General features: G+C 35.4%; 1 protein-coding gene across 6 annotated transcripts in view; it reads right to left on the bottom strand.

Moving 5' to 3' along the window:
* mpp7a (MAGUK p55 scaffold protein 7a) overlaps positions 1-27,061 on the bottom strand; it is a 32,766-nt gene that overhangs the window by 5,293 nt on the left and 412 nt on the right. For 3 of the 6 annotated variants that reach the window (XM_077554717.1, XM_077554719.1, XM_077554721.1), the window contains exons 2-12: positions 7,301-7,462; positions 6,713-6,831; positions 6,533-6,610; positions 5,827-5,907; positions 5,465-5,596; positions 4,769-4,850; positions 4,549-4,634; positions 4,198-4,272; positions 3,866-4,062; positions 2,397-2,464; positions 610-642 (exon numbers count right to left, since the gene is read on the bottom strand). In XM_077554717.1, coding sequence (XP_077410843.1) covers positions 610-642; positions 2,397-2,464; positions 3,866-4,062; positions 4,198-4,272; positions 4,549-4,634; positions 4,769-4,850; positions 5,465-5,596; positions 5,827-5,907; positions 6,533-6,610; positions 6,713-6,831; positions 7,301-7,337 — 988 coding nt within the window. In that variant the 5' untranslated portion in view covers positions 7,338-7,462. Of the gene's footprint in view, positions 1-609; positions 643-2,396; positions 2,465-3,865; positions 4,063-4,197; positions 4,273-4,548; positions 4,635-4,768; positions 4,851-5,464; positions 5,597-5,826; positions 5,908-6,532; positions 6,611-6,712; positions 6,832-7,300; positions 7,463-8,499; positions 8,639-27,061 lie in introns of those variants that run through there. The other 3 variants (XM_077554720.1, XM_077554722.1, XM_077554718.1) reach the window with 2 other exon arrangements.

The following is a 27,061-nucleotide window of genomic DNA, read 5'->3' as shown; positions in this document are numbered from 1 at the left end:
TGCTGATGGCAGATGTAAAGAGGGAAGTGAAGAGTTTCAAGACAAGACAGAAATAGCTTTTGAAATTGTTTGAATGAAATCTATCAAATTTCTACCCCTCACTCCAGTTAAGGGCCACAGTTATTGCAACTGACTGAGATAATTGATCACCTACACACATAGTCAATCACAAGGCACAGTGACAAACAACGCAAATGGGATGAATGGATAACTACAGATCACGAGCCTTAGATGTCAGACAACAATTTGCACTATAACTTAACAATTTGATATTTTTTGACTCCTCTAGGTGGCGCTGTTAGTTTAAAGATGCAGTGGAAATTCAATCAATTTCCATTGCACTGGCCTTTATTTAAACCAAGAGCAACATCTACAGGATTAAAAAAAAAAAAGATATTTCGTAAGTGCTTCATGAAGCTTCATGAGGCTTCATGAAGTTTCACTTTCCCATTCTTACTGAGTATAACTCCAGTATCTTCCAGAGTTGAAGGGATATGGCAAAAAAAAAAACACATTTCAAATGGCAAATTGAGAGAAAAATTCACAGTTAGAGGAACAAAAGGGGAAATGGAATACAAGAAAAGAAGAAGCGAACAGTAAATCTCTCACCTACACGGGATCCACTAATAAAATCCGCATCCTCTGGTGATGAGAAAAGGAAGAAAGAAAGGCCCAGAAGAGAGGCATATTATCGTATTGGAAGAGAGAAGTCAGCAGAAGGGACAGAATTAGGGACCAGCCCTTCAAACTAAACACGAGCTTGTTGAAAGAAAAGTGTAACTCAATGTAACTAAACAAAATTAAAAAAACTAAAAAAAAATTAGATTCCATTATTTTGAAGGTTGTGCTCTAACAAGGCATCTGACGTCTAAACTTTCCTTACGAGAGCTACAAATGATAACACTCGTTGATCTGATTAACTGGTAATCGATAGGATTGTCTCAGCAAAAAATTATCACACAATGTATCTTAGCCTGAAATATAAATAAAATCACAAGATTACGGCAGGTAAAAAAAAATACATGACCAAAATAGCGCGTAACGATTCTATAAATAATGTGCAGTTAAAAATTTGTCAGGAAATATGATGATCTGCACATTAGGGGACAACAATGTTATTCAAAGTGATGTTGGCTAGTTTTCTGTTAATAACTCATTTGAGCAATATAAACAATAAAATAAATGAAGGGAGAAGCAAAAAACATTTTTAGATTACAATTAAAAGTGTTATGCTTTTCTTATTGCATGACCACTATAATATTATTATAGTTAAAACTAGTGATGGGGAAAATGAAGCTTCATGAAGCTTCATGAAGCACTTGCAATATATATATATTTTTTTACTCCTGTAGATGGTGCTCTTGCTTTAAATATAAAGGCCAGTGCAGTGGAAATTGATTAAATTTCGACTGCATGTTTAAACCAAGAGTGCCATCTAGAGGAGTAAAAAAAATATCACACATGCTTCATGAAGCTTTCACGAAGCTTCATTTATCAAGTCACTAGTTAAAACCCTATCCAATGAGAGGTGTTAGTTGAGTTGTACCTTCAATTTCATCAACTGTGACAAACAGCAAATGAAGCAAGAAATGAAATTGAGCATGTTAGCCAAAAGGTTGGATTACAATTCGAAAACATATTAAGATTTACGGGAAATGGAAAAAGAGGAAAACACCTACCACACTCTACAGCCACATCATCTTAAAAACAGCAAAACATACTATTAATAGCTCATACACCTACTCCCAAAATAATTGTTTCGACAAAGTGATTTCTATGTAATCACAGTATCATCTGATGTTGGACACACAAAAAGAGATAGAGACTCACAGGCCAACACATACACATGACAGCAAGAACTGGGAGATGGGAAAACTTACCAATTTATCAATTGTTAACATTTTGTCAGTTGTATGAAATTGTTAATTGTCTTTCTTTTTTTTCTTTTTACCCCAATTGCACTACATTGCTACAACCAGCAACTTCATTCACGCAGACTTCATCTATGGAAACTCTTCCATGTGTCGTTATTCTGCTCAACACAAATATTGTAACACCCTATTATGTAATAATTTCCTGAAAATCTCATTTCCACTTAACGCGATCAAAAATGTGATAAAACCCCCAAAATTTTAATAATGTCACCAACAGAGGTGGCAAATCCAAGTCCAGAAAGTAAAGGCCCTACCACAGTTTGGCATTAACTGCTGATGCTATCTAGCTAGCTAGCTCTCTAGCAGGTTAATGAGCACCACGGGAGCTAGCTAGCACCTAGGGCTAAAGCCAAACTGTGGCAGGGTTTTTACTTCCTGAACTTGCCACTTCTGGTCACCAATGATGTAATTTAAATTATTATTACTTTAAATACTGATTGATCTTATACCATAAAAACTTACTGGATCGTCGAACTGAAGACCTGTGGATTGGAGGGAGACTTGCAGCAGGACTTCGCAAAGTAAGTCTCCTGGAAAATAGACGATCGCATGATCAGAGCGCGTTCACAAACATTAACATTAAGAGAGTGAGTGTTGGGAGTAGTGATTGAAAATGTACTTCTGCTTTGAATCTTGATTAAATATTTTACATTACAAGCCGCAACCTGAGGACGAGGGCCGGACCAATTAATCGGCCGCCAATTTTAATCGTTTGTTTATCACCCTTCAAACCAAAACAATTGTCCAATTTGCAGGTTATTTCCGTGAATGTACCATTTTGCTTGCGTAGCACTCACAGCAAGTGTGTAGCGTTTGTTATTCTGGTTATTCTGTTGTCCCTAAGCGTCTTTAAGATGTTTAATGACACCTCAGTTGGAGTTGACTGTAAAACTAAACACACGACGCTAAGAATTACATCCACTGTATATTTAAATACAAAACATGTTTCATGTTGATGTTTTTAAAACATCGCTGGCCTAGCGCTAATGCTAAAAGCGAAGGGAGGATCCCATTCAAATGCTAACCGGAAGATAGCTTCGACTTCGGGAGTGTTTTTACTTCAAACAACGAATATCCATACACAAATGCTGTGGGAACACATACCCACAGGTAAGATAACACAACGAAAGTCACTAATTCTTCCCAATGTGTGCAAAATGAGTTACTTAAATAGAATTCAATCAGAGTCCAGAACAGTAACTTTCTTCTGTACTCATCACTTTAAGTGTGTACGCCATGAATGCAAGTCACCACACTGCCCCCAAGAGGCCAAAACGCACAGGAACAGTCAATATTTGTTCTTACAGTTTTTTCAGTTGCTATTATTTTAGTTTATTCTATTCTTATTGTTTTATTTTGTCATTGTCCTTCCAAGTTACATTTAAAGTTGATATTTCAAGAATTCCAAGACGTTCTTTTCTCAAAATTCAAGGATTTTTTTTTTTGTCTTAACACATTACCACACGACATGGCACGAAATACAATCCCAGAGGTCCCAGGTTAGCCCAGTAATTCCCAAGACTTGTGGAAATAACACAAGATAAAAAATATAGAAAAGAAAAAGTTAATGCTTTACGGCAGTTGTAAACAAGTAAGAATGGTTTTATTATTGACACATAAATCTATACAATAACCTTGTATACTTCATTAAAATGTGTTGATAAGGTCATATTATGGACTTGTCATTCAAAACAGAAACTCTTAATAGCGCAAAGTGACACCCATTGAAAAGGAATTGGGTGGGGGCGGGGGAGATAATTTTATACATTAAATATATGTTTTTAAATAACCGTCAGATTAATCAGTATTTTTTTTCCTGCCAAAAATCGGTATGGGCCCTGCTGAGGACATGCTAATACGAAGTTTTCCATGGTCATTGTTTATCTTAGGGCAGATAAGGTGGTTGTGTTTGTTTTGTTTTTTATTCTCACCTCTCTTGAAACTGTTTGGACGGGATCAAGCCAGCTCGGGGGTTAGCATCCCCTTCATGTTTAGCTTGCCACCAGGTTGCATCATCTTGGCTCATGATCTGAAGAATGGAGCCCTTTTTGAAGGCCAGTCCGGCCTCTTTACATGGGATGGCTTTGTCGTCTTTTGGGTCATAGTCAAAGAGTGCCTTGACAAACATCTGAATGAAGAAAAGAGGAAAGGAAACAAAATAGGAAATGGAAAAACAGGGGGGGGGAATGGGTTGTTACTTTCCTTAAAATCTAAAAGCAAGTATTCTATCTGAAAAGATCTACTAATATCAGTTGTGACTCACCTTTGGCTCCTTAATCAATGCTTCCTCCTTGACCGCAGGAACAATTTTAAAGGTAATGGCCCCTTGTGACTGAGCCTGAAAATTAGAAGAGACAAAATACAGTGGGTTGTGTGACTAATGCATACCTAATTTGAGGTTCTGTTCTACTGGAAAATCATCAGTGGTCAATCCATGCAAGTGGTCAAAGCGCCAACAAAGATTATTTGGAAAGAGGCAAGTGTTTGATTTAAGAACAGATATGGAAGTCATGGATTCCTGGATGAGTGGAAGGAAGTATTTGCCTCACAAATGACAAGGGTTATTTTGACAAAGGAAGTGGAGAAGACACACACACAAAAAAAAAAGACGTACCAGAATACGAATAATTTCCTCTGGTTTCTTGTCATCTACAGGGATTCCATTAACCTCCTTCAGCTCATCACCGACATGAATAAGGCCTGTTACACAAAACGGATCACAGACTACACTTTGAAATTTGAGCACATTTACTGTATTAAAAAAAAAGAGTGTATTGAAATTGACTACTGTGTTATTGTCCTAAATCAAGCAGAATTGTGAAATTGAAACAAACCACTTCTGTCTGCTGCCCCTCCTTTCATGATTCGGGCCACAAGAATGGCTCCTGTGAGATCATCTTGCTTTATTGTAGCTCCCTATAAAAAGTTTACAAGGAGAATGAATATTAACTCATTCACTGCCATTGATGGCTATTGACATTAAAAATTCATTTGAACTATTTTTATTAGTTTACATTTTTTTTCCACTTTTGTTAACAAGAGTATGAAAACCTATCATTTTTTTATTGTACATTTAGAACAGATATAAAATGTATGATTAATCGTGAGTTAACTATTGAAGTCATGTGATTAATTACAATTAAAAAATTTAATCGCCTGATGTGATTTAAAAAATAAATTAAAAAATATTTAAAATTAGGAGCGTCAACTTTTTTTTTTTTAATCGCAATTAATTGCAAGACTTCACGAGTTAACTCACAATTAATCACAAATTTTATGTTCTAAATGTACAATAAAAAAAATTATAGGTTTTCATACTCTTGTTAACAAAAGTGGGAAAAAAATAATAAAAATTGTTCAAATCATCAATGGCAGTGAATGAGTTAACTAACGTACATCACATCTCGTTTTTTTTTGGTTACTTCCCATTTGTCAAAAATAGTTAAATTTTAACAGCACCAAAAGTAATACAAATCAAACTTCCTAAATACATGCATTGAGGACTTGTCTTGATAAAACGAGTCACTTACGAGGGGCTCCTTGTTTTTAACTAGTCTTATGATTTTCACAGAATCCTCATCATCGTTGAGGTCTTCAGGCATTGGAGGTAGTTCAGGGTCATAATTTTTCTGTGCAACTACGTCATGGACTGACAGAAGGCTCTAGAAGAAGAGATGGCCAAATAGCACACACATATATACAGTACATAGCAAGAATAATGAATAAAATATTAGATTGAATAATAAAAACAAAAATATCCCAGTATGCAAATATCTCCTCGTAAAGATGTTAAAATTGAGCATTATGTGTTTTTAGAACAACCCGTTTGAAATACTAGTTTGGAACATAATACACATCATGGGGTAAAAAACTATTAAATTAAAATCCTCACCTTCAAATGGGGCTTGGCCAATAGCTTGATAAGCTCATTCACTTCTTTTGTAACTGACTGCCCTTGAAGATCCTCGGACAACTGAAAAAACATAATTTCACCATTTATAATCTTTTGAGAACATAAATTCCATATCTATCTTAATTAGGATTTCTTCACTATCTATCTATCTATCTATCTATCTATCTATCTATCTATCATCCATCCATCTATCTCCACTCCCTCTCTCTCTTGCTAGCTAGCTAGCTAGCTATCAGTATCTAGCTAGCTAGTTAGCTATCAGTATCTAGCCAGCTATCCATCCAGTTAGATAGAGAGATAGATAGATAGATAGATAGATAGATAGATAGATAGATAGATAGATAGATAGATAGATAGATAGATAGATAGATAGATAGATAGATAGATAGATAGTGAACAAATCCTAATTAAAATTAAACTGCACTAATAAATTAACCACCAGAGGGTGGTAGAACTGCACAAATGGAATATAACCTCACCTTTTGACCATCTTTTATTAGCTTTTAATATCGTGACATGACAACAATGAAATTGTGGGAATCTCAATATCGCAATATTGCGGTTATCGTTACATCCTACTAGCTTTTTTTTGGAGATGTCTGGACTATCATTTTAAAGGCACGCACTTGTTTATTGTGCTAGATTAAAAACATGCATCCACTTGACTTGCTGTTGAACCACTTACTTCAGTGCACAGACTTGCAGCACTGTTAAAGACAGGAGTGGGTTTGCGCTCTTCATAATTCTGCAGTCGATCATGAATCTGAAGACAGATTGTGTTTATTAGTAGGTGGGATGCGGACTGTGATGAGTGGAATGAGTATCTAACAGACAAACACAAATATTACTGAATGAGTTATTTTACCATGAACAGTGAATGGAGGCTTTTCTCCCCAAACATGCCCTGGAGGAAGGTGCTCTCCTCTGGGTGGCTGGCATGTGGCTTCAATTTTGAAGGTAGTGCTGCTAGCAACTCATACAGCCCTGTAAGTACGAAAAGCAGTGAGTTTTTCAGTAGTGATGGACAAATGAAGCTTCATGAAAGCTCTTGGTTTAAAGATGCACTGGAAATGTGATTAATTTCCATTACACTGGTCTTCATATTTAAACCAAGAGCACCATCGAAAGGAGTAAATAAAATATTGCAAGTGCTTCGTGAAGCTTCATGAAGCACTTGCAATATTTTTTTTTACTCCTCTAGATGGCACTCTTGGTTTAAAGATGCACTGGAAATGTGATTAATTTCCATTACACTGGCCTTTGTATTATAACCAAGAGCACCATCGACAGGAGTAAATAAAATATTGCAAGTGCTTCATGAAGTTTCATTTTCCCATCACTGTAGACTTGAGCTGAAAACTGATAGTACTTTAAGGCACTCAAGCAAAACTGCATGACATTACAGGCAAAAAACATGACAGAATCGGTTGGTTGGTTGGTTGGTTGTTGGTACCTGGCTCGGGGCCCACTGCGGTGGTCAGGGCAGGCATTGCTCCTGCCAATTAACTCCCCTCGGGCTGTAGAAAATGGCAGTGAGGCAACAGCGCTGCGAGTTCCTCAGCAGCGCTCCTCAAAGACCAACTGCATTTGCGGACAGGTTTTATGCCATGGAAACCTGCAAGAGGAGATTTTTAGAACATAATCACAGGGTTCGTTAGCTGCTAACATGTTTTCAATATCTATAGTTGGATCTTATAACTATTTTTTTTATAGTAGTCCAGGGTGTTCACCAAGATATCTTACACCCTTTTTTTGCCTCATTGATATTGGTATCCTTGTAATTTCTATCAACGGTCGCATGCATGTGCAAACTTGAAACATGTCTTGTTTATTGTGATTAGCAAAATCCATTACTGTCTCAGAGAGAAGACAAAGTATTGTAGTGCTTTGTAAATTGAATAACAGACAATGGAAAGGGTTGAAGGCATCCTCTGTCTGGTCTAAAGGTAGTCCACAAAGTAATATGAGCAGACTGCCTTTTGTTGCATGGAAAGAGCCCTATTGTCCAATATTATAAATGGTGTTTTTCCATTCAAAAAGCCAAATTTTTAAAAGGCCAAAAAGGGTCATAAAAGACAGACATAAAGAAACATGTCTCAGTAAATAAATACATAAATAAATAACACCATGCCAGTGCAGATTATACAATTTATATATACAAATGGACATTTTCTATGTGGTTCCCGACGCACTTGTCTGCTCACTTGTCTGACATGTTTATCTCGGCATCAAATCAAGAGGTCTTAAAAAGGCTCTACCACCCTCTAGTGGATTTAGTACAACACAGCCTATTCCAACATTTACAATTAGCACCCCTTAAAACACCAGTAATACTAGATCTGATGCTATATACACCCTTATTAAATATTGCACTGTTAGCAATGCATTATGCATGCTTATCTTGACCCCCCACCCCACACACACACACACAATTTTTTTGTTGACCAGTGTAACATCCCAGGTTGACTGGGCAAAAGAGAGAAGCAGCAAAAGGTTCGAATCGACAGGTTGATTATGTTATAGTATGAAGAAAAACTAACTAAATAAATAAAAGTAAAATGAACAACCGCCACCAAAACCTCAAAATAGTGATTTAATGGACTGTTAAAAAAAAAAAAAAAAAACTGAGCGCAACAAAAAAACACAACATACCCCTCCACTGCCTCCAGTGTTGATATCAAGGTGTTAGGTTTTCTGTCCTAAATTGACTTGACTTGAGAAGCAGACAAGCCACTATGGATGAAATTGATATCCTTATCACATGACGGCAACCTTATAAAAGGGTGCCACAATCTCACCGTTACATCTCAAAGGAGCAGTTTGCTTTAAGTAAGCCACCATCTTGAGGATCAGCGAATTCGCTCAACTCTGATTGGTTTGTCTATACTAATCCTAACTGAGATGATAACCTACATGGAATACAATTGCTCAATCACAATTATGAAACCATACACCCACCTTATAACATTAACTGTTTTAAAGCTGCTCTTGTCTTCGCAAATGCCTTTGACTGTTTCTTAATTTTTGAGGTTCATGTAAGCAGTTATTTGTTAACCGTCCAATGCACTGGCCAGCAGCTAATTATTAGCATAATGGCACGTCATCAAATGAAATTCCCACAAATATGAATTAATGTCAATTTACTCACAAATTTACATAGTGTTAAATCTACCACAGCACTGGCTGCTCAATATAAAGTGCCGAAATGAACATAAATATAAGTAATAAAAAGGCTAATAGGAAAGTAGTACTTTCATGAGGGGTTGACTACATACCCTGGAAACAAACTAAAAAGTTAAAGGCAGAGAGGAGGGTTTTTTTCATGTCACAGAAATTCTCTTTTTTCACATTTCACAAGCAAGAATGTATAAAAAAAAAAACACACGTATTAAACTGTTAAACAGCTGAACAAATAAAATCATCTTTTTACAGTCTGACATAACACACAGTAATAAATAATGTATCAATGATACACCAGCGTAACAAGATTCTGTGGTCACAGAAAGAGGCGTGTTACAACAATGCAACGCAAGATGAATCAGGTCAATAAAACAACAACAGTCACAAACAGATCAACTTAGATATTAAGATTTTGGAAATGCATGAATATAAACATGATAACAATCAGGAAAACAAAATTGTTAGCCACAAAACAACACCTACCCGATCACATTCTTCCTGCAACTGAAATGCAGCTCGACACGCATGTGCGGGCACTCCCACTCAACTTACAGTGCATGAAAACAAAATCCTCCCATACAGGAAGTGGCCTGCCCACCAGGTAGATCTGCTCACCTGATCAAACCAGAAAGGCAAGTTCCTCTCACAAAGGGCTTGCAGATCTCCACCTTCTATTTACTCGTATTATTATCATTTTATTATGATCAGAAATATAGCGCCAACTACTTTGGTCTTTGACACCAAATGTTAGCTTCTAACTTTCTACCAAACAAACTGTAATGGGGGAGACTAGATAGGCCTACATGGGTTTTTTCGCATGCGCTCCCTAAAAGAAAATGCTAAGCTAACAGAGTTCAAATCCAAACAATGACTATGCTTAAAACACTTAACAAACACTATCAGTGCACAGTAAAGAGGTAAACATGTACAACTTAAAATGACCACTAGATAGAGCTGTCATCTTAAAACAACAGCTGGAAGTACTTTCACAATGAAATGAATAGTACGTCTACTTTACACAACCAGGTAGTAGGGGTAGTAATGGTAGACTTAAAGTGTAAACAGATTTTTCGAATATATATATATATATATTTTTAAAACATGAATATAAAATGTATTGTAGTAACATATAGAATCTGTAATACGTTGTATGTGCCCAAAGAAGCAAAATCCACCCGTTTTTATTTTTTATCCATTTCAGGGAGCGGCCATTTTGCCACTCACTGTCGACTGAAAATGACATCACGGTTGCAGGGGGCTGAGGCAACCAATCATAGGCAACCGTGATTGGTCAATCAAAAGCTGACAACCAATCACGACTCTGCTTCAGAAAACAGGTGAGCCGTGATTGGTCGTTACCTGTGCAACTGCAATGTCATTTTCAGCCGACAGCAAGTGGCAAAATGGCCGCCCTCTGAGATGGATTTTGCTGCTCAAACACAATATTAATCAGAATGCCGTGATTAGACTAGCAGGGGCATATACAACATATTATTGTATGGAAAATAATTTTTAGGGTGGAGTTTCTCTGTATTCACTCATTCATTGCCACGGGTATAGATGTAAAAAAAAATCATTTTAACTATTTCTATTAGTTTATTTTTTTCTCTCCACTTTTGTTAACAAGATTTACGAAAACCTAGGGAAAAAAATATTGTACATTTAGAACAGATATAACATTTGTGATTAATCGTGACTTAACTATTGAAATCAAGCGATTAATTAAAATTAAAAAAATGTAGTCGCCTGACGCAATAAAAAAAAAACATTAGGCGCATCAGGCGATTAAAATTTGTAATCGTAACTAATTGCAGTAACAAATAAATTATAGGTTTTCATACTCTTGGGGAGAAAAAAAAATTATTTTTTGACGTCTATACTCGTCAATGGCAGCGAATGAGTTAAAGATTTGTGGTCTTTTTAACCCACAAAAAGGAAATGCAAACAGTAGGGCAAGCAATCAATGTGTCATTCAAAAAGAAATGTATTTCTGATCTGCAGCATCCTTGTTTCACACCTACTCTCCTGGCCCATGTCCTTCCTCTGTTTTTTATACAAGGACAACAGCTCTTTGTCTCTCACTGACCCACTAACAAGCAGAGAAGGCCACAGTCAGTGTCAGTCACCACTCACACATTCCTCTCTCGTTGTCAGAGAATTAACGGGCAATTTCATTCATCCCAGACAAAAGCTACGGGGGGGGGGCTTGTTATCATGAGGCCAAATAAACACGGATGGTGATGCAGTCAATGAAACAATATTCACTTTACTGCTTTATTCACGAGATCAGAACACTCGCCGTCGTCTACACACACGTCTTAATAAGAGGATAGTGGATTTGTGTAGCAATGCGGGACTGGGAGAGAACAGCAGGTAGCCATAAGCCTCACTAATCTGCAGGTCTGTGAAATGTCAGCGTTGCTTGGAAACCTTCATGCTGTGTCAACCTATTAATAGAGTGAATTATACTACCTGTGGAATGTACAGGTTGGGATGCGAGGGTAGATTTACCTGACGTACATAATGTGCGTACGTTGGATACATGCCGATACGAAGGTGGGGTATGCAAGTTGCACGTTTACGCACACATGCACAAGAATCTGTATAGCATGCTTTGTGTGGCTCATTAACATATGCATAATTGGTAGAGTTGAGAATAGTGAAGAGAGAGAAAAAAAGAGGGGTGTAAAGAAAAGAGGGCAGAATGGGCGATTAAAAACAACTAAACATTATGCTGTCTATTGTGCAAAGAGTACCCTAGTATTTGGATAAACAAGAACCACAAGTGAAAGAGCTGGGGTATGACGGATGTGCTTAACTCATTTGCTCCCCAAAACGTATTAATACGTTCTATTTTCAATGTTTTAAGTGTCCCAAAGACGTATTTATATGTTTTTATGTGTTTGTTTGTTTTGTTTTAGTTTTTTTCTGGAGAGCTCAGTATTGTTCATTCCGTAATTTTACCGATTTGACATGTCATCATCATTGCTCTCTCTCTCTTTTTTATTTTATTTTTTAAATGTGGTGTTGTTTTTTATGCTAGAGCATGAAGAAGGCTTTGATGCAGCCTCTCAACTGCAGAACGGTTGAAGAAATGATAGTTAGTCTGGACGGTGCTGGATTTCACTTTCACTTTCCTTTCTTTTCTTTGATCCTTCCTCGGGTCTCCTGACAACCTCGCGACTCTAGCTGGATTCTGAAGTATTCGGTTTAGGTGGACGGTATGGGGCTTTTAATAGGTTTTAGGTGAATTAATGAGTACACACTCACACGCACGCACATATGCACACACACACCCGCACATGCACATACTCGAGCACATACTCACGTACATACAAAAAAAAGAGAGGGAGCAATGATGATGACATGTCGAATCGGTAAGATTACCGAATGAACAATACTGAGCTCTCTCTCAAAGGAAAAAAAAAATTGTTATGACAAAAAATGGCCAGGAGGTGGCAGCAGAGCATAAGAGATCCACCAGGGCCATGTTGAAAAAAGCTCATTTACCCACCGTTCTAAACTGATTTGTGAATAATGATGAAACTTTGCTATATTCTAACGCTAATTGCTGCAAAATGGAAACAGATAGAAATATACTTTTGTTCTGGTGAAAGAAGAGACTCAAATCTTTCTTTTGGTAGGTTCCATGTTTTTATAGCAATAGAACAGAATATTCTATAGGCCTTGCAAAATCAGTCCAAATCCAGTAAAACAGCCGGGAGCAAAGGGGATTGCTTCAGTGAAATGGCTGGGAGTGAATGAGTTAAGTCAAAAAATATAACTATACCTTAATACAATTGAAAACAACAAGAAATAAATTTTCTTGGTTTAAAAAAAAAGTAGAATGAAACCATTTTCTAGAGGCGACAAGTATATAGAGAGCTGATGAGTAATGCATAATGTTGAGGAATTTTCCACACACTTGCTTCTTTGTTCCTCTAAAAGGGGCAATCCAACCAGGGTGCCAAAATTGCTGTACAGTGTTTACGAATGAAGAGATAATTTTGCAGGAAACAAATACAAACAAGATCCAAAATCATGCTTCCTGACCCATAACTAATACCAAAAGTGCCTGTTTACTTCACCCCATGCTGTCTGCATTCTTAAACCATCACACTACTGGCGGACATCTGATCCTCGAGGGAGTTATGACGAAAGAAAGTCATAAATGACCCAGACCTGACCCTTTCAAGACACACTGACACAGATGTGCCGCAACATTAGGCAGCTGACACCCTCATATATGTATGCAGCATATAAAATGTCCAAAACAAGCCACCCCATACAGTTTCACAAATACACAAATACTCTGGTATATCAGCAGGAACAAAATCTTTACTGTGTCTGTGATGTATTTGTGAAAAGTGTGCCAATTCTGTTCCAACAAAAAGGTGGGCATCTGTAATGCAAATGTGTCATAAACCGCCGGACTGGGAAGGAGAAAAAGAGGAAACGTGATTCTGAACGCTAATAAAAATCTCAGGCACGCTACACAACAATGCAACTTTTGTGAATGTAAAAGATTAATGATGTTATTAAATTATTTATTAGGGGTGTGCATCTTATTGGGTTATCGATACTTGAATTGAAAATGGAAGAATTCGGTTCGACTTCATTCAATTTGATATGGCGCAGTTCAAGACGCAATTACTTTTTGTTGACGATTCAATTCAACGCACCCGCATCTTTTAAACCAAAAACAATTCTCCGGTTCAAAACTTTTTTTTATTACACCCATATTATTTATATAAATTATATACTTACCGGTATTAGTTTGCCAGATATCGGACCAGGGTTCTACAAAATAATTTGCGATCTATTATGCTGTATCCTTTAATACAATAAAAAAGTTTTTAAAAAAGTAAAAAAATAAATAAATCTAACATACAGTAGTTTAATAAAAGACATAATGAACAAATGACTCCTACTTATATTAGCTTTGGGCCAATTCACATACATTTGTAATTGCTGTTAGGATTGTGAGGGAGTCATTGGAAAAAAAAACTTCGCTCCTTGTGCCGGACAACCAGTTTAATGTAAATGTGGAAACTGATGTTTGCGTGCATGAAATAATTTGGTTTTTAATCATTTTCAGTGTGTGTTGTCGTGCATGCATGCGGTGTTACAGAGTGATCTTCAACTACTGCGGGTCAGTGATGGACAAATGACGCTTCATGAAACCTTCATGAAGCACTTGTGATATTTTTGACTCATCTAGATGGCACTCCTGGTTTAAAGATGCAGTGGAAATTAGGGGTGGGAATCTTTGAATGTCTCACGATTCCGATTTCTAGGTGTGCGATTCGATTCAGAATCGATTTTCGATTAAGGACAATTTTTGATTCAAAATGATTTGATTGACAATGATTTTTGCTTCAATTTATAGATGTTCAAGGAAACGTAATGATCTACTCCAGTCTGACTCGCTAATGCTAATTAGTGCGCTACTCGCGGCACTTTTATCACTCAAAAGAACGGCTCTACGCTGCAAAAAAAACAACTTTTATGGGAATAACTTGATCGTGACTTTGTCCTTCTACTCTCTAATGTGGCTACAACTTAACAGTGTCTCAGAACCACCACTGCTCCTAAGTGGCCAAATTGGGTACAACATGAACAGCGCTCCCAATAAAGGCACACACAAACAAAGGGAAGACAGTAAAAAATAATTTAAATAAAATCTTTGGGACATTTAAAATTGATTCTGAATCGTATTAAATGAGAATTGCGATTCTAATGAGAATCGATTTTTGGGGCACACCCCTAGTGGAAATTATTCAAATTCAATTGCACCGGCCTTTGTATTCAAACCGAGAGCACCATCTACAGGAGTAAAAAAAAAATAAATATATATATATATATATATATATATATATATATATAAGCTTCATGAGGCTTCATTTTCCCATCACTGCTGCTGATATGCATATTTCAGCGTTTCATTGTCCTTTTTACATGTCCCTGTCACCAGGGTTTGAATAATGCAGTCATTGTGAAACTTGTGGAAAACCAAGCAAAAAATTTAAATAAAATAAAGAAAAATCTGTTTTTACTCAGCCGTGGTGTTAACATACTCAAATGTATCACCCCTTATAGAGAGAGGCTTTCACAACATAGGCATTGAACTCTTTGTGAGGCAACAGGCATATTCTTTTATGGTGCTTGAAGTTCACGGTTGTTGAACTTTGACCTGATGATAACCCGTTTCCAACGGGTTAAAACATGATACAGCAATAGCAAAGAGGCACAGACATACTAAAGTTCGCAGGGAAACGGCTAGTTCAATACGAGAAAAGAAACCGGATGAAACAATGACATAAAAAGGCAGGAAAGGGAACATTTATCTGCTCAACTGAAGGCCTCTCTGTCCATTAACACACCAATTAACACATTCCACCACCTTTCCATGAAGTGGACATGATAGACTGAAAGCAAGTTTGTGTGCGTAACCCAATTTCCTGGCATCCCTAATCATTTGCATGAGCTTTACATGGGTTGCTAGGAAATTGAAAATTGGCACCAAGTGGGGGGGCGGGAAAAACAAAGCAGCAATTGTGCATCGCTGAATTACGCCCCAAAATCGAAATGACTAACATTACTTAAATGCCATAGGTTTTTGGGTGACTAAGGTTTAACAATGAGCTGGAAAGGGCCATCGGGGCGAAACCACAAACAGTTTGAATGACACTCAAATTCATCCGATGCTAGTGGAAGTCTATTTGTGTCTATTGTGTCTATCATGAGTCAGCAGCCAAATAAATGCCAAAGGGGACGACTCACAAGGTACAACACTTCAGGAACCCAATTGCATCTCACCTCGACTTTACATTTTGACAGACTTTTGGGGAAATGTTTTCAAGTCATGAGTGATTCATGTGGAAAAAAAAGACTGCAACTCTTTTCCCATCTTCAGTTACATGGATTTGCAGTTAAGAGTTATACTTACTGTAGATGCCATTTCCCCAATATATTGAAAATACACAAAATGTGTTTGATGAAGAAAAAAAGAAGAGAGAAAGTGATGGCCAATTTATTTAATAATGCAATATAGAATACAAAACGTTTTGCTCACAGTTTATTATGACCTTGTTTGACCTAGACCAGGGGTTGGCAACCTTTACTGTCAAAAGATCCATTTTAGGCCAATAAAATTAAGCAAAAAAAATCTGTCTGGAGTCGCAAAACCTTCTGATGAACAAAACAGTATAGACATATAATGGTCTTTTTTTTGCCTGCCTTCCTTCCATTTTTGAGGGAAATTTGATGGCTATTTTTTGATATTTTGTTCTGCCTTTTTTTTGCTATCAATGTTCTGACATTTTTTGCAATTTTGTGGACATTTTAAGGTAATTTGCGGGATTTCTTTTGTTTTTCGACATTTTATGTTTACTTTTTGAAAATCTTCTTTTTAGCCTTCTTTTGAAATACATTGTCTGACTTTTTGGGGGGAATTTTATGTATATTATATGTCAGTTTTCTGCTTTTTTTTTTGCATCTTTTGGGGCATTTCATGGTTGCTTTTTTGGACATTTTTAGGTATTAAAAAAAACAACTTTCGTCTCTTTTTCTGACAACTTACAAATTTGGACATTTTTTAAATATTTAAATATGTATATATTTTTTTATTTAAATCATTAATTCTTTAAAAGAATATTTTATCCCCAAAAATTTAAATAAATAAAAAAATACAGATAGATGAATAGGTTTTTTTCAAGGTCGATACTGATGCCGATTATTAGTAGTCAAGGAGGCCGATAACCGTTATTTAAAGCCGATATTCACTTTCAGTCAAAAAAATAAAATCATATTGGTGTCAACATTTTTAAATACAATTGCCAATCTTGACTTTGTTGTAATATCCTAAAGCATTTTTATGGAATAATTGTTCAGACTTTTCAAACTATAGAAGACTTTCTTTTCTTTTCTTTTTTAATCTTAGACAATTGACATCCTTTTAAATTTCTAACAAAACCTTCAGGGAGCTCCTAAGATTATTATATCTTAAAAAGTTTACTGGAAACTAAAGTAAGTAAATACCATAGCTCGCTATAGTTTTCTACAGTAAATATTTTTTCCCCAAAATTTAAAACTACCTGAAATCTTAAACCTTCACATTTTTTTTGTTTTATTGTCAAACAAAAATAAAAGGTTCTCAGGATCAGTAGCATCTCTAAAAAAGTTAACTCAAAATTTAAATAAATAGCTCCCTGAGGTAAAAATTGTTTTAGATTTACCTTATATCGGCTGTCAGATTTTTTTTTTTTTTTAAAGGCCGATATTCCTCAAAATGTCTTATATCGGCGGCAATAATCGGCCCAAAAACAAAAATTAATTTGCACTATTTTTTTTAGAGATCCCCAGGGAGCCAAAGGAGAAGGACTAAAGAGCCACATGTGGCTCCAGAATTGCAGGTTGCAGACCCCTGACCTAAACACTTCCTGACAGGGAAGCAACTAAGGCTAACACAGCTCTTACCAGCAATACTTTTTTTAAATTAATATTTCTGTGAATGATACCTACAGCGAGCCACTGAATATTTCATTACACAACAATTCATTCACTGACGAGGTTTATGGCTGCAGCTGGCTACATCACTCCGAAGTCACTCCAGATACATTTTCCACACTCCATTAATCCCAGTTGACCTAGAAGCAACCTTTGGCGGTGACAGAAAGATTTCAAATGCTCAGTGGTAGCACATGTTATTGACACACGCACCGCGCTGATACATGACGGTGATCAAAGAGCTATGACATCATTTCGAACACCAGCGCTATAGTATATATTACTTTGCGGATTTTTGTGCAAGAAAATAAAACAGTTTGTTATGATGTATTATAAAAGCAGTTTTAAAAGTAACCCAACGCGTGCCAGTAGAACCTCTGCCAAGGCAATGTGTCTCGGGGGAGAAATTAATACTGGTTTCAGTTATACACTATTCAACAGCTGCCAAATGGGTTTGATAGAGATTGGTCCAAACAAGACTAGACAACAACTTGTCAAAAAAATAATTTTGCAAGAGCTTTCTGAGTTAGCGTGTAAAAAAGAAACCATTGTGCACATGAAGGCAAATTATTGGAACGGTTACGTCCCTTTAGTGGGAAACCACCTCAAGGTTTTACAGGGCGGTGACATTCCAAGTCAAAGATTTGAATTCCAAACCAATTGTTTAGTCTCTGGATTTTTTTTTTGTAAGATCCTTTTTTTTTTAACTCATTCACTGCCATTGACGGCTATAGACGTCAACAATTTATTTGAACTATTGCTATTAGTTTCACATTTTTTCCACTTTTGTTAACAAGAGTATAAAAACCTAGATTTTTTTTTAATTGTCTGACACCCCTAATTTCTAATAATCTTTTTTTCCCAATAGTTATATCTGTTCAAAAGTACAATTTAAAAAATCTAGGTTTTCATACTCTTGTAGACAAAAGTGGAAAATATGTTAAACTAATAGAAATAGTTCAAATGATTTTTTGACGTTTATAGCCATCAATGGCAGTATATGAATAAAAAAAAAAAAGACAAGATTATTAAAAATTTGGCGACGACAGGCAATTCAAATTATTAATTGTAATTAATCGCATGACTTCACTAGTTAACTCACGATTAATCACAAATTTTATATCTGTTCAAATGTACAATTAAAAAATATATAGGTTTTCATACTCTTGTTGACAAAAGTGGAAAAAAATGTTAAACTAATAGAAACAGTTCAAATAAATTTTTGACGTTTATAGCCGTCAATGGCAGTATATGAATAAATAAAAAAAGAGACAAGATTATTAAAAATTTGGGGCGACAGGCAATTAAAATTATTAATTGTAATTAATCGCATGACTTCACTAGTTAACTCACGATTAATCGCAAATTTTATATCTGTTCAAATGTACAATAAAAAAAATCTAGGTTTTCATACTCTTGTTGACAAAAGTGGGAAAAAATGTTAAACTAATAGAAATAGTTCAAATGAATTTTTGATGTTTATAGCCATCAATGGCAGTATATGAATAAATAAAAAAAGAGACAAGATTATTAAAAATTTGGGGCGACAGGCAATTAAAATTATTAATTGTAATTAATCGCATGGCTTCACTAGTTAACTCACGATTAATCGCAAATTTTATATCTGTTCAAATGTACAATAAAAAAATCTAGGTTTTCATACTCTTGTTGACAAAAGTGGGAAAAAATGTTAAACTAATAGAAATAGTTCAAATTAATTTTTGACGTTTATAGCCGTCAATGGCAGTATATGAATAAAAAAAAAAAGAGACAAGATTATTAAAAATTTGGGGCGACAGGCAATTAAAATTATTAATTGTAATTAATCGCATGACTTCACTAGTTAACTCATGATTAATCACAAATTTTATATCTGCACATTAAAAAAAATTATAGGTTTTCATACTCTTGTTAATAAAAGTGGAAAAAATGTGACACTAATAGAAATAGTTCAAATGAATTTTTGACATCTATAGCCGTCAATGGCAGTGAATGAGTTAATTATTATTCTGAAGAAAGACTGTGTGATCCTTAGAACTGCACTTTTATTGTCCATAACTTAAAGGGACGTCAAGGAACCTGCATAAGCATTGCGACAAAATGGAGACATACTACGGCATACTGCAAAGACAAGAAAAACTATTGGGAAACTTTTGGAATTAACTCAGAAGACAATACGCCCTCTGGAGGAGCCCAGTCAGTTTTTACGTCAGTCTCCAAATAAGCATTCAAGCAATTCACACCACACATTCCAATCAGACTGCATTGCTGAACTGAAACAGTTTTGTAAAGAGAAATTCCTCCATGTCTGATTTCTGATCCTCCAGGAAACGTTTGGTTGATGATGATGCTGCCAAAGGAGGCTCAACCAGTTATTAAATCCAAAAGTTCACATACTTTTTCCACCCAGCATCGTAACATTCACGTGTTGAGCAAAAACGTGGAAACGCTGAGACAGTATAGCTTTGTCATTTGCATCTTTGAACATGCAACGTACCATCAATTAATCAATTAACTCTTTGGCTTAACCTCAACTCCACCCTGCTGAATATATAACATTTAACAACTTCGCATTATTACAGACAACCCAAATGAACTTACTAACTTATAAATATCACACTTTAATGTTACCACAGCCAGAAAAAGTCAATTTAAAGGCACATTCAGGGCGACTTAAAATTAGTGGTGAGGTAAGACAATTTAAAAGAAGAGCCATCTGGCAACAGAAAACGAGTCCCACTCATTATGTGTTGGGAGGTCATACTGAGGCTTGTGCTCAAGCATTGTGCATCAACAACAACAAAAACTGTTTGGAGAACAATGGATATTGATGAACTCATTCAGCTATAAACGTCAAAAATTCATTTGAACTATTTCTATTAGTTTACCATTTTTCCCACTTTTGCTAACAAGAGTATGAAAACCTATATTTTTTTATTGTACATTTGAACAGATATAAAATTTGTGATTAATCGTGAGTTAACTATTGAAGTCATGCGATTAATTACAATTAATAATTTTAATTGCCTGTCGCCCCAAATTTTTAATAATCTTGTCTCTTTTTTTTTTACTCATTCACTGCCATTGACGGCTGTAAACGTCAAAAATTCATTTGAACTATTTCTATTAGTTTACCATTTTTCCCACTTTTGCTAACAAGAGTATGAAAACCTATATTTTTTTATTGTACATTTGAACAGGTATAAAATTTGTGATTAATCGTGAGTTAACTATTGAAGTCATGCGATTAATTACAATTAATAATTTTAATTGCCTGTCGCCCCAAATTTTTAATAATCTTGTCTCTCTTTTTTTTTTATTCATACACTGCCATTGACGGCTGTAAACGTCAAAAATTCATTTGAACTATTTCTATTAGTTTACCATTTTTCCCACTTTTGCTAACAAGAGTATGAAAACCTATATTTTTTATTGTACATTTGAACAGATATAAAATTTGTGATTAATCGTGAGTTAACTATTGAAGTCATGCGATTAATTACAATTAATAATTTGAATTGCCTGTCGCCCCAAATTTTTAATAATCTTGTCTCTTTTTTTTTTTTACTCATTCACTGCCATTGACGGCTATAACCGTCAAAAATGCATTTAAACAATTTCTATTAGTTTAACATTTTTTCCCACTTTTGTTAACAAGAGTATGAAAACCTATATTTGTTTTTATTGTACATTTGAACAGATATCAAATTTGTGATGAATCGTGAGTTAACTAGTGAAGTCATGCGATTAATTACAATTAATAATTTTAATTACCTGTCTCCCCAAATTTTTAATAATCTTAAAAACACTGGAAACAGCGCTAAACCGTTACTCAGATTACTAGTTGCACCTGAACAGAGGAGATAAGGCATCACAGTAACAAAAACACAAATTCAGTGTTAAGAGGGGTCTTTCTACTGAACCAGGTCTTTCGACATTATTGGATTGAGTAATATTATTGTAGGGAGGTCAGAGTATCAAAGGTCTACAGACAGTGTCATTTGACCTACAGACAGATCAGAGATTTTCAAGACAACACCAGAGGCAGATTCAATACTTGGAGGGTCTACAAACAGTTTTAGGTCTGCAAAATGTACTAGAAGGTCTTTTACAAAGTTCTACATGTGGTATAAGATGGTCTACTGTCAGTACCAGAGGATTTACAGACAATATACTGAAGGGCAAACAATCGAAGGTCTACAAAAAGTGTTTGAAAGACAGACACTACCAGCGAATCATTGAACCATTATCAGAAAGTGTACAAAGACACATTAACTCTTTGACTGCCAAAAACGTTTAATAACGTTTAGTAAAATCCTAAGGAGGGCTGCCAAAGACGTTAAAAGTCGTTAACTATGTTTTTTAGTTTTTTTGGGGAAACGGGTGGAGGAAAGCCTTGGTAGTATGTGTGTTTCCATAGTCCAAACACAAAATTTTCTGTGGACCTTGAAAGATCAGTCAAAATGCTTAAATCAGCTGGCACCCACAGCATCCCTTTTCTGAAAACGCTTGGCAGTCAAAGAGTTAAATACCAGATGACCTACAAATTAGGCATTTTCTAGACAGAGTGACAGTAGCGGGAGGTGGATATAGACAGAAGAATCAAGTTAAAAGAAAGACTCACGACAGTAAGTAACACAGGTTCTTCAGTCAATATCAAAGGAGACAAAAACAGCTTATTGTCGCAAATTGTCTACAGAGCAACAAAAGACAATCCTTGAGATGCCACACATAAATATGGAATTTAGACCATGAAGGAGTTTCTGCTGACTGACAAAACACAGGCCACTAATGAAAACGCTCTCAGACAAATCGGCACTGTTTCGAGAGGCCCTTGGTCTCCACGAATGAATTGTAAAAAGCGCCCATCATACAATGATGGTCTGTTTTGTTCTTTTACATTGAGCTTAGCTGTATGACAACACATATTGGATTTGTAAACATATGTTATGGAAAACAATTATTCAGTACATATTAACATGCATCAAAAATTCATTTGAACTATTTCTATTAGTTTAACATATTTTCCACTTTTGTTTACAAGAGTATGAAAACCTAGATTTTTTTATTTATTGTACATTTAGAACAGATATTACATTTGTGATTAATCGTGAGTTAACTATTGAAGTCATGCGATTAATTACAATTAAAAAAATTAATCGCCTGATGCAATTTATTATTTTTTTTAAAGAAAAGATTATTACATTTAGGGGCATCAGGTGATTAAAATTTTTAATCGTAATCAATCGCATGACTTCACTACTTAATTCACGATTAATCACAAATGTTATAGCTGTTCTAAATGTACAATAATAAAAAAAATCGAGGTTTTCATACTCTTGTTAACAAAAGCGGGGGGAAAAGGTAAACTAATAGAAATAGTTCAAATGAATTTTTGACGTCTATAGCCGTCAATGGCAGAGAATGAGTTAACATAAGTTCATAGCCTACTGTATTGTGGACACCTGTATTTTCATTTACAAAGGGCTTTTCATTCCTTGGACCGAAAGCAATACCAAAGTAACCTTGAACTGATAAGCTTGCTCCGAACAGACTTGCTTGCCTTCCTGCCTCCTTTCTTCCTCCCAAATTCCTAACTAGGCAGCATAAAGAATATTCCCGTGATTCTTTCCGCGCACTTTCTCACAGGCCACGAACATGTGAACTACTCTGTAAGACTAGTGTATATTTGAAGCTTCAAATATAATTAAAAAAAAAAAAAACGTGTTTTCCAGACAATTTTTCATTCATCTCGCCGAACTGCTGAAAATTCCCCAACACAGAGCACATGCCTCTGATCAGTAAATGTGAATAATTGCAAGAATAACTATTGAGAAACAAACCACTGCATCGAGTAGATAAACACAATCGGCAAAATATTTTCCGAAAACAAACCAGGAGCAAATGACAAGCGGCAAATAACACAAAGTTACGATCAACACCCTGAGATTATTTCATCACTGATAGGGCATCTTTTCATTCTTGCACTGACAGCTTCAGGCAATGTATTTGTTCATTCTAAACAAAGTGTAAGCATAGTGTGCACTGACAGAAACTCTACACCTCGTTGTGGCTGGCAAAGGCATCACTACCAGTGTTGTTCATACACTGTGACTCCGCCGACAACATTACCGTACATTAATCTCTCTATCCCTCAGTGGGAGGAGGCTCACAATTGCATTGTGGACTCGCATCAGGGATTAGTTATACCATGAAGTAATATAGTGATTAAGCAGGATGGGTAACTGAAACACACTTAATACAGGGAAATTGTGAATGAAGGAATGAATTGATGAAATGTTCTATGAATGGGAGAGTGCATGGATGGTACATCATTCTACCATTATACCACTTGTGTGCGGTGTTGTCGTCATTTCATGTTCGAACAGCACTGAAATCAAATATTATGGCTTAATTGTTCATTAATATAACATTCTTCCATGCTTAACTCATTCACTGCCATTGACGGCTATAGACGTCAAAAATTCTTTTGAACTATTTCTATTAGTTTAACATTTTTTTCCACTTTTGGTAACAAGAATATGAAAACCTAGGGAGAGGAAAAATTGTACATTTAGAACAGATGTAAAATTTGTGATTAATCGTGAGTTAACTAGTGAAGTCATGTGATTAATTATGATTTAAAAAAAATTAATCGCCAGACGCCCCTCATTTTTAATAATCTTTTATTTTATTTTATTTTAAAAAAAGATAAAAGAAAAAAATATTATTAAAAAATTAGGGACCTCAGGCAATTAAATTTTTTAATTGTAGTTAATCGCATGAGTTCACTAGTTTTTTTTTTTTTTTTTTAAGAAAATATTTTTTTTAAAGAAAAAAAATATTAAAAAACTAGGGGCATCAGGCGATTAAAGTTTTTAATTGTAATTAATCGCATGACTTCACTAGTTAGTTCACGATTAATCACACATTTTATATCTGTTCTAAATAAACAAGAAAAAAATTCTAGGTTTTCATTCTCTTGTTAACAAAAGTGGAAAAAATGTTAAACTAATAGTTAAATGAAATTATGGCACTGAATGAGTTAATGTGTGAATCCTAACCCTAAGTAAGACGTTTTGTTGAATATTCCCTTTAAAAATGTTTAAAAATCGATTTAGCCACATACTGAATCGATTCGAGAATATATCGCAATATATTGCCGAATCGATTTTTTCTAACACCCCTACTAGAGACATACGAAAACAAGTTCACCTTAATTTATCTGGCACCTCTGGCAACTCATTTTCACTTGGGTACAGTTCAGTTTTCAGTATTGATTGATAAATCCTCAACCAGAAAAAAAAAACCCTCTTAAATAAGTGAGGCAGTTCAGGCAGGTTATTTTAGAACCGTTTACCATGAAAATGCAATAAATTCTTAGTGTACAACATGGTGCAAATAAGGCTTATGGAGAGAGGCCAAGCTGCCATCTGAAACCCACAATCTGTACTCTTGTCTTTTTCCTCACTTCTGTACTCGAACGACTGCATTCCGGCAGTAGCTGAAACTTCATTGAAAGCTGCATTCCCACACAACACTCGGTCAAGTTAGTGACCCTCCAAAATGGGAATAAAACCTTTGGAATGTGAGCAATGTAGGGAGCTTAGGAGACACCTGGTGAGGCAACCAAAACATTAAGCAAAACTTGGGCATGGTCTGAGCCACTATAAGCTCCTCCCTTCTGTCTAGTTCCCATCACTAACGCTAATGATATAATAACACTCCTGTCAGGTATCCAAAACAACAAGCATTGAGAGATTTTAATCTCAATTAATTGCTATGGCTGGCTTGGCTTGGCGGAGTAGAGAAGAGTAAATTCAAGCCCAAGAACCAAAGTATCGACTTGTCCTCGTTGCCAGAGGTGACAATGTACAAAGATAGCTTTTTCTTTTTTTTAACTCATATACTGCCATAAATTAATTTGAACTATTTCTATTAGTTTAACGTTTTTTTTCTACTTTAGTTAACGAGAGTAAAATAACCTAGAAAATATTTTTATTGTACATTTTGAACAGATATAAAATTTGTGATTAATCGAGAGTTAACTAGTGAAGTTATGTGATTAATAACAATTTTTTTAAAAATGTATCATTTATCGCCCCTAATTTTTAATTATCTTTTATTCTTAAAAAAAGATTTAAAAAAAAAAGAAAAGATTAAAAATTAGGGGCGTCAGGCAATTAATATTAGTAATCGTAATTAATCACGTGACTTCACTAGTTAACTCACGATTAATCACAAATTTTATATCTGTTCGTAATGTACAATATTTTTTTCTAGGTTTTCATACTCTTGTTAACAAAAGTATATATATATTAAAAAAAAACTTTAACTAATAGAAATAGTTAAAATTATTTTTTGACATCTATAGCCGTCAATGGCAGTGAATGAGTTAATAAAATGGTCTCAACACTATTGCAATATTAACTGGGCCAATTAACATGCCAAAATACTTTCTCATTTCTGAAGGGAATAGCAAACTATAATCCACTTAACTTCTTTTTTTTAATCCATGTCTTCATACACCAATTATGAAAATCCCAGAGTTGGCCAACACGACAGACAAACAACTGAGATTTTGAAGTTATGACAGAGGAATGTAAGATATTTTGATCATCATTTTCTCACTGATGGAAGTGTCTTCCTCTTCCTCTCATAAATGAATCATGTGTGCATTCTAACTACATACTTAAATCAAAATAACTAACAAAAAAATTTTTTTTTAAATGCTCAGAAAAATAAACAGACTTCCATTATTGAATAAGCTCTCGTAAATTTGTGGAAAGTATCATTATATTGTATCTAGTGAAAGATAAAATATATATTTATAAAGATTTAGGCAATTCTTAATCTTGTCATTTGCTGCCCACTGAAAATGACATCACAGTTGCTAAGGGTCCAGGTAACAACCAATCATGGCTCACCTGTTTTCCGAAGCCGAACCGTGATTGGTTGTTAACCCTGAGCAATAATGATGTCATTTTCAGTGGACAGCAAGAGGCAAAATGGCCGCGGCCCCCTGATACGGATAAACTCATCATATTCCACAAATGAAATATTAATCAGAATTCTGTGTTTATACCAGTGGGGGCACATACAACATAATATAGAGGAAAAAGCTGGTCCATTCCATATTGCACCACCAGACAAAATTATAAAAAACGGTGTAAAACAAACCCACAGGGATCCTGTTTAATTATTACATACAAACTCAAAGTATGTAAATGACTGAGTTGGGATGTGGGGGAGGCTGACCAAGTGCTGATTTTCAGCACTTGTGGTTTGGCGTGTCATGCTCCAGTCACTACACTTGACTTTGCTGGGCACAGTTACTTTTTCAAAATACATGTTACCAAGTAATGTTTGTATGTTTTGGTCTGAAAGCACATATGCTCATCAGACTATCTAGGTCAACTCACATTAAAAGCTGATACTAATAAAAGGCACGGATGGTTTGCAATGGAAGGTTCGCCTTGTGATCTCACTAATGTTTTAAGCCGTTATAAATCAGTTCAATTTGTTA

The sequence above is a fragment of the Vanacampus margaritifer genome, chromosome 20 (genome assembly GCF_051991255.1).
Source record: "Vanacampus margaritifer isolate UIUO_Vmar chromosome 20, RoL_Vmar_1.0, whole genome shotgun sequence".
Taxonomy (NCBI): domain Eukaryota; kingdom Metazoa; phylum Chordata; class Actinopteri; order Syngnathiformes; family Syngnathidae; genus Vanacampus; species Vanacampus margaritifer.
Note: the sequence above shows the minus strand (reverse complement) of the source record. Positions and strands in the feature narration are given on the sequence as shown.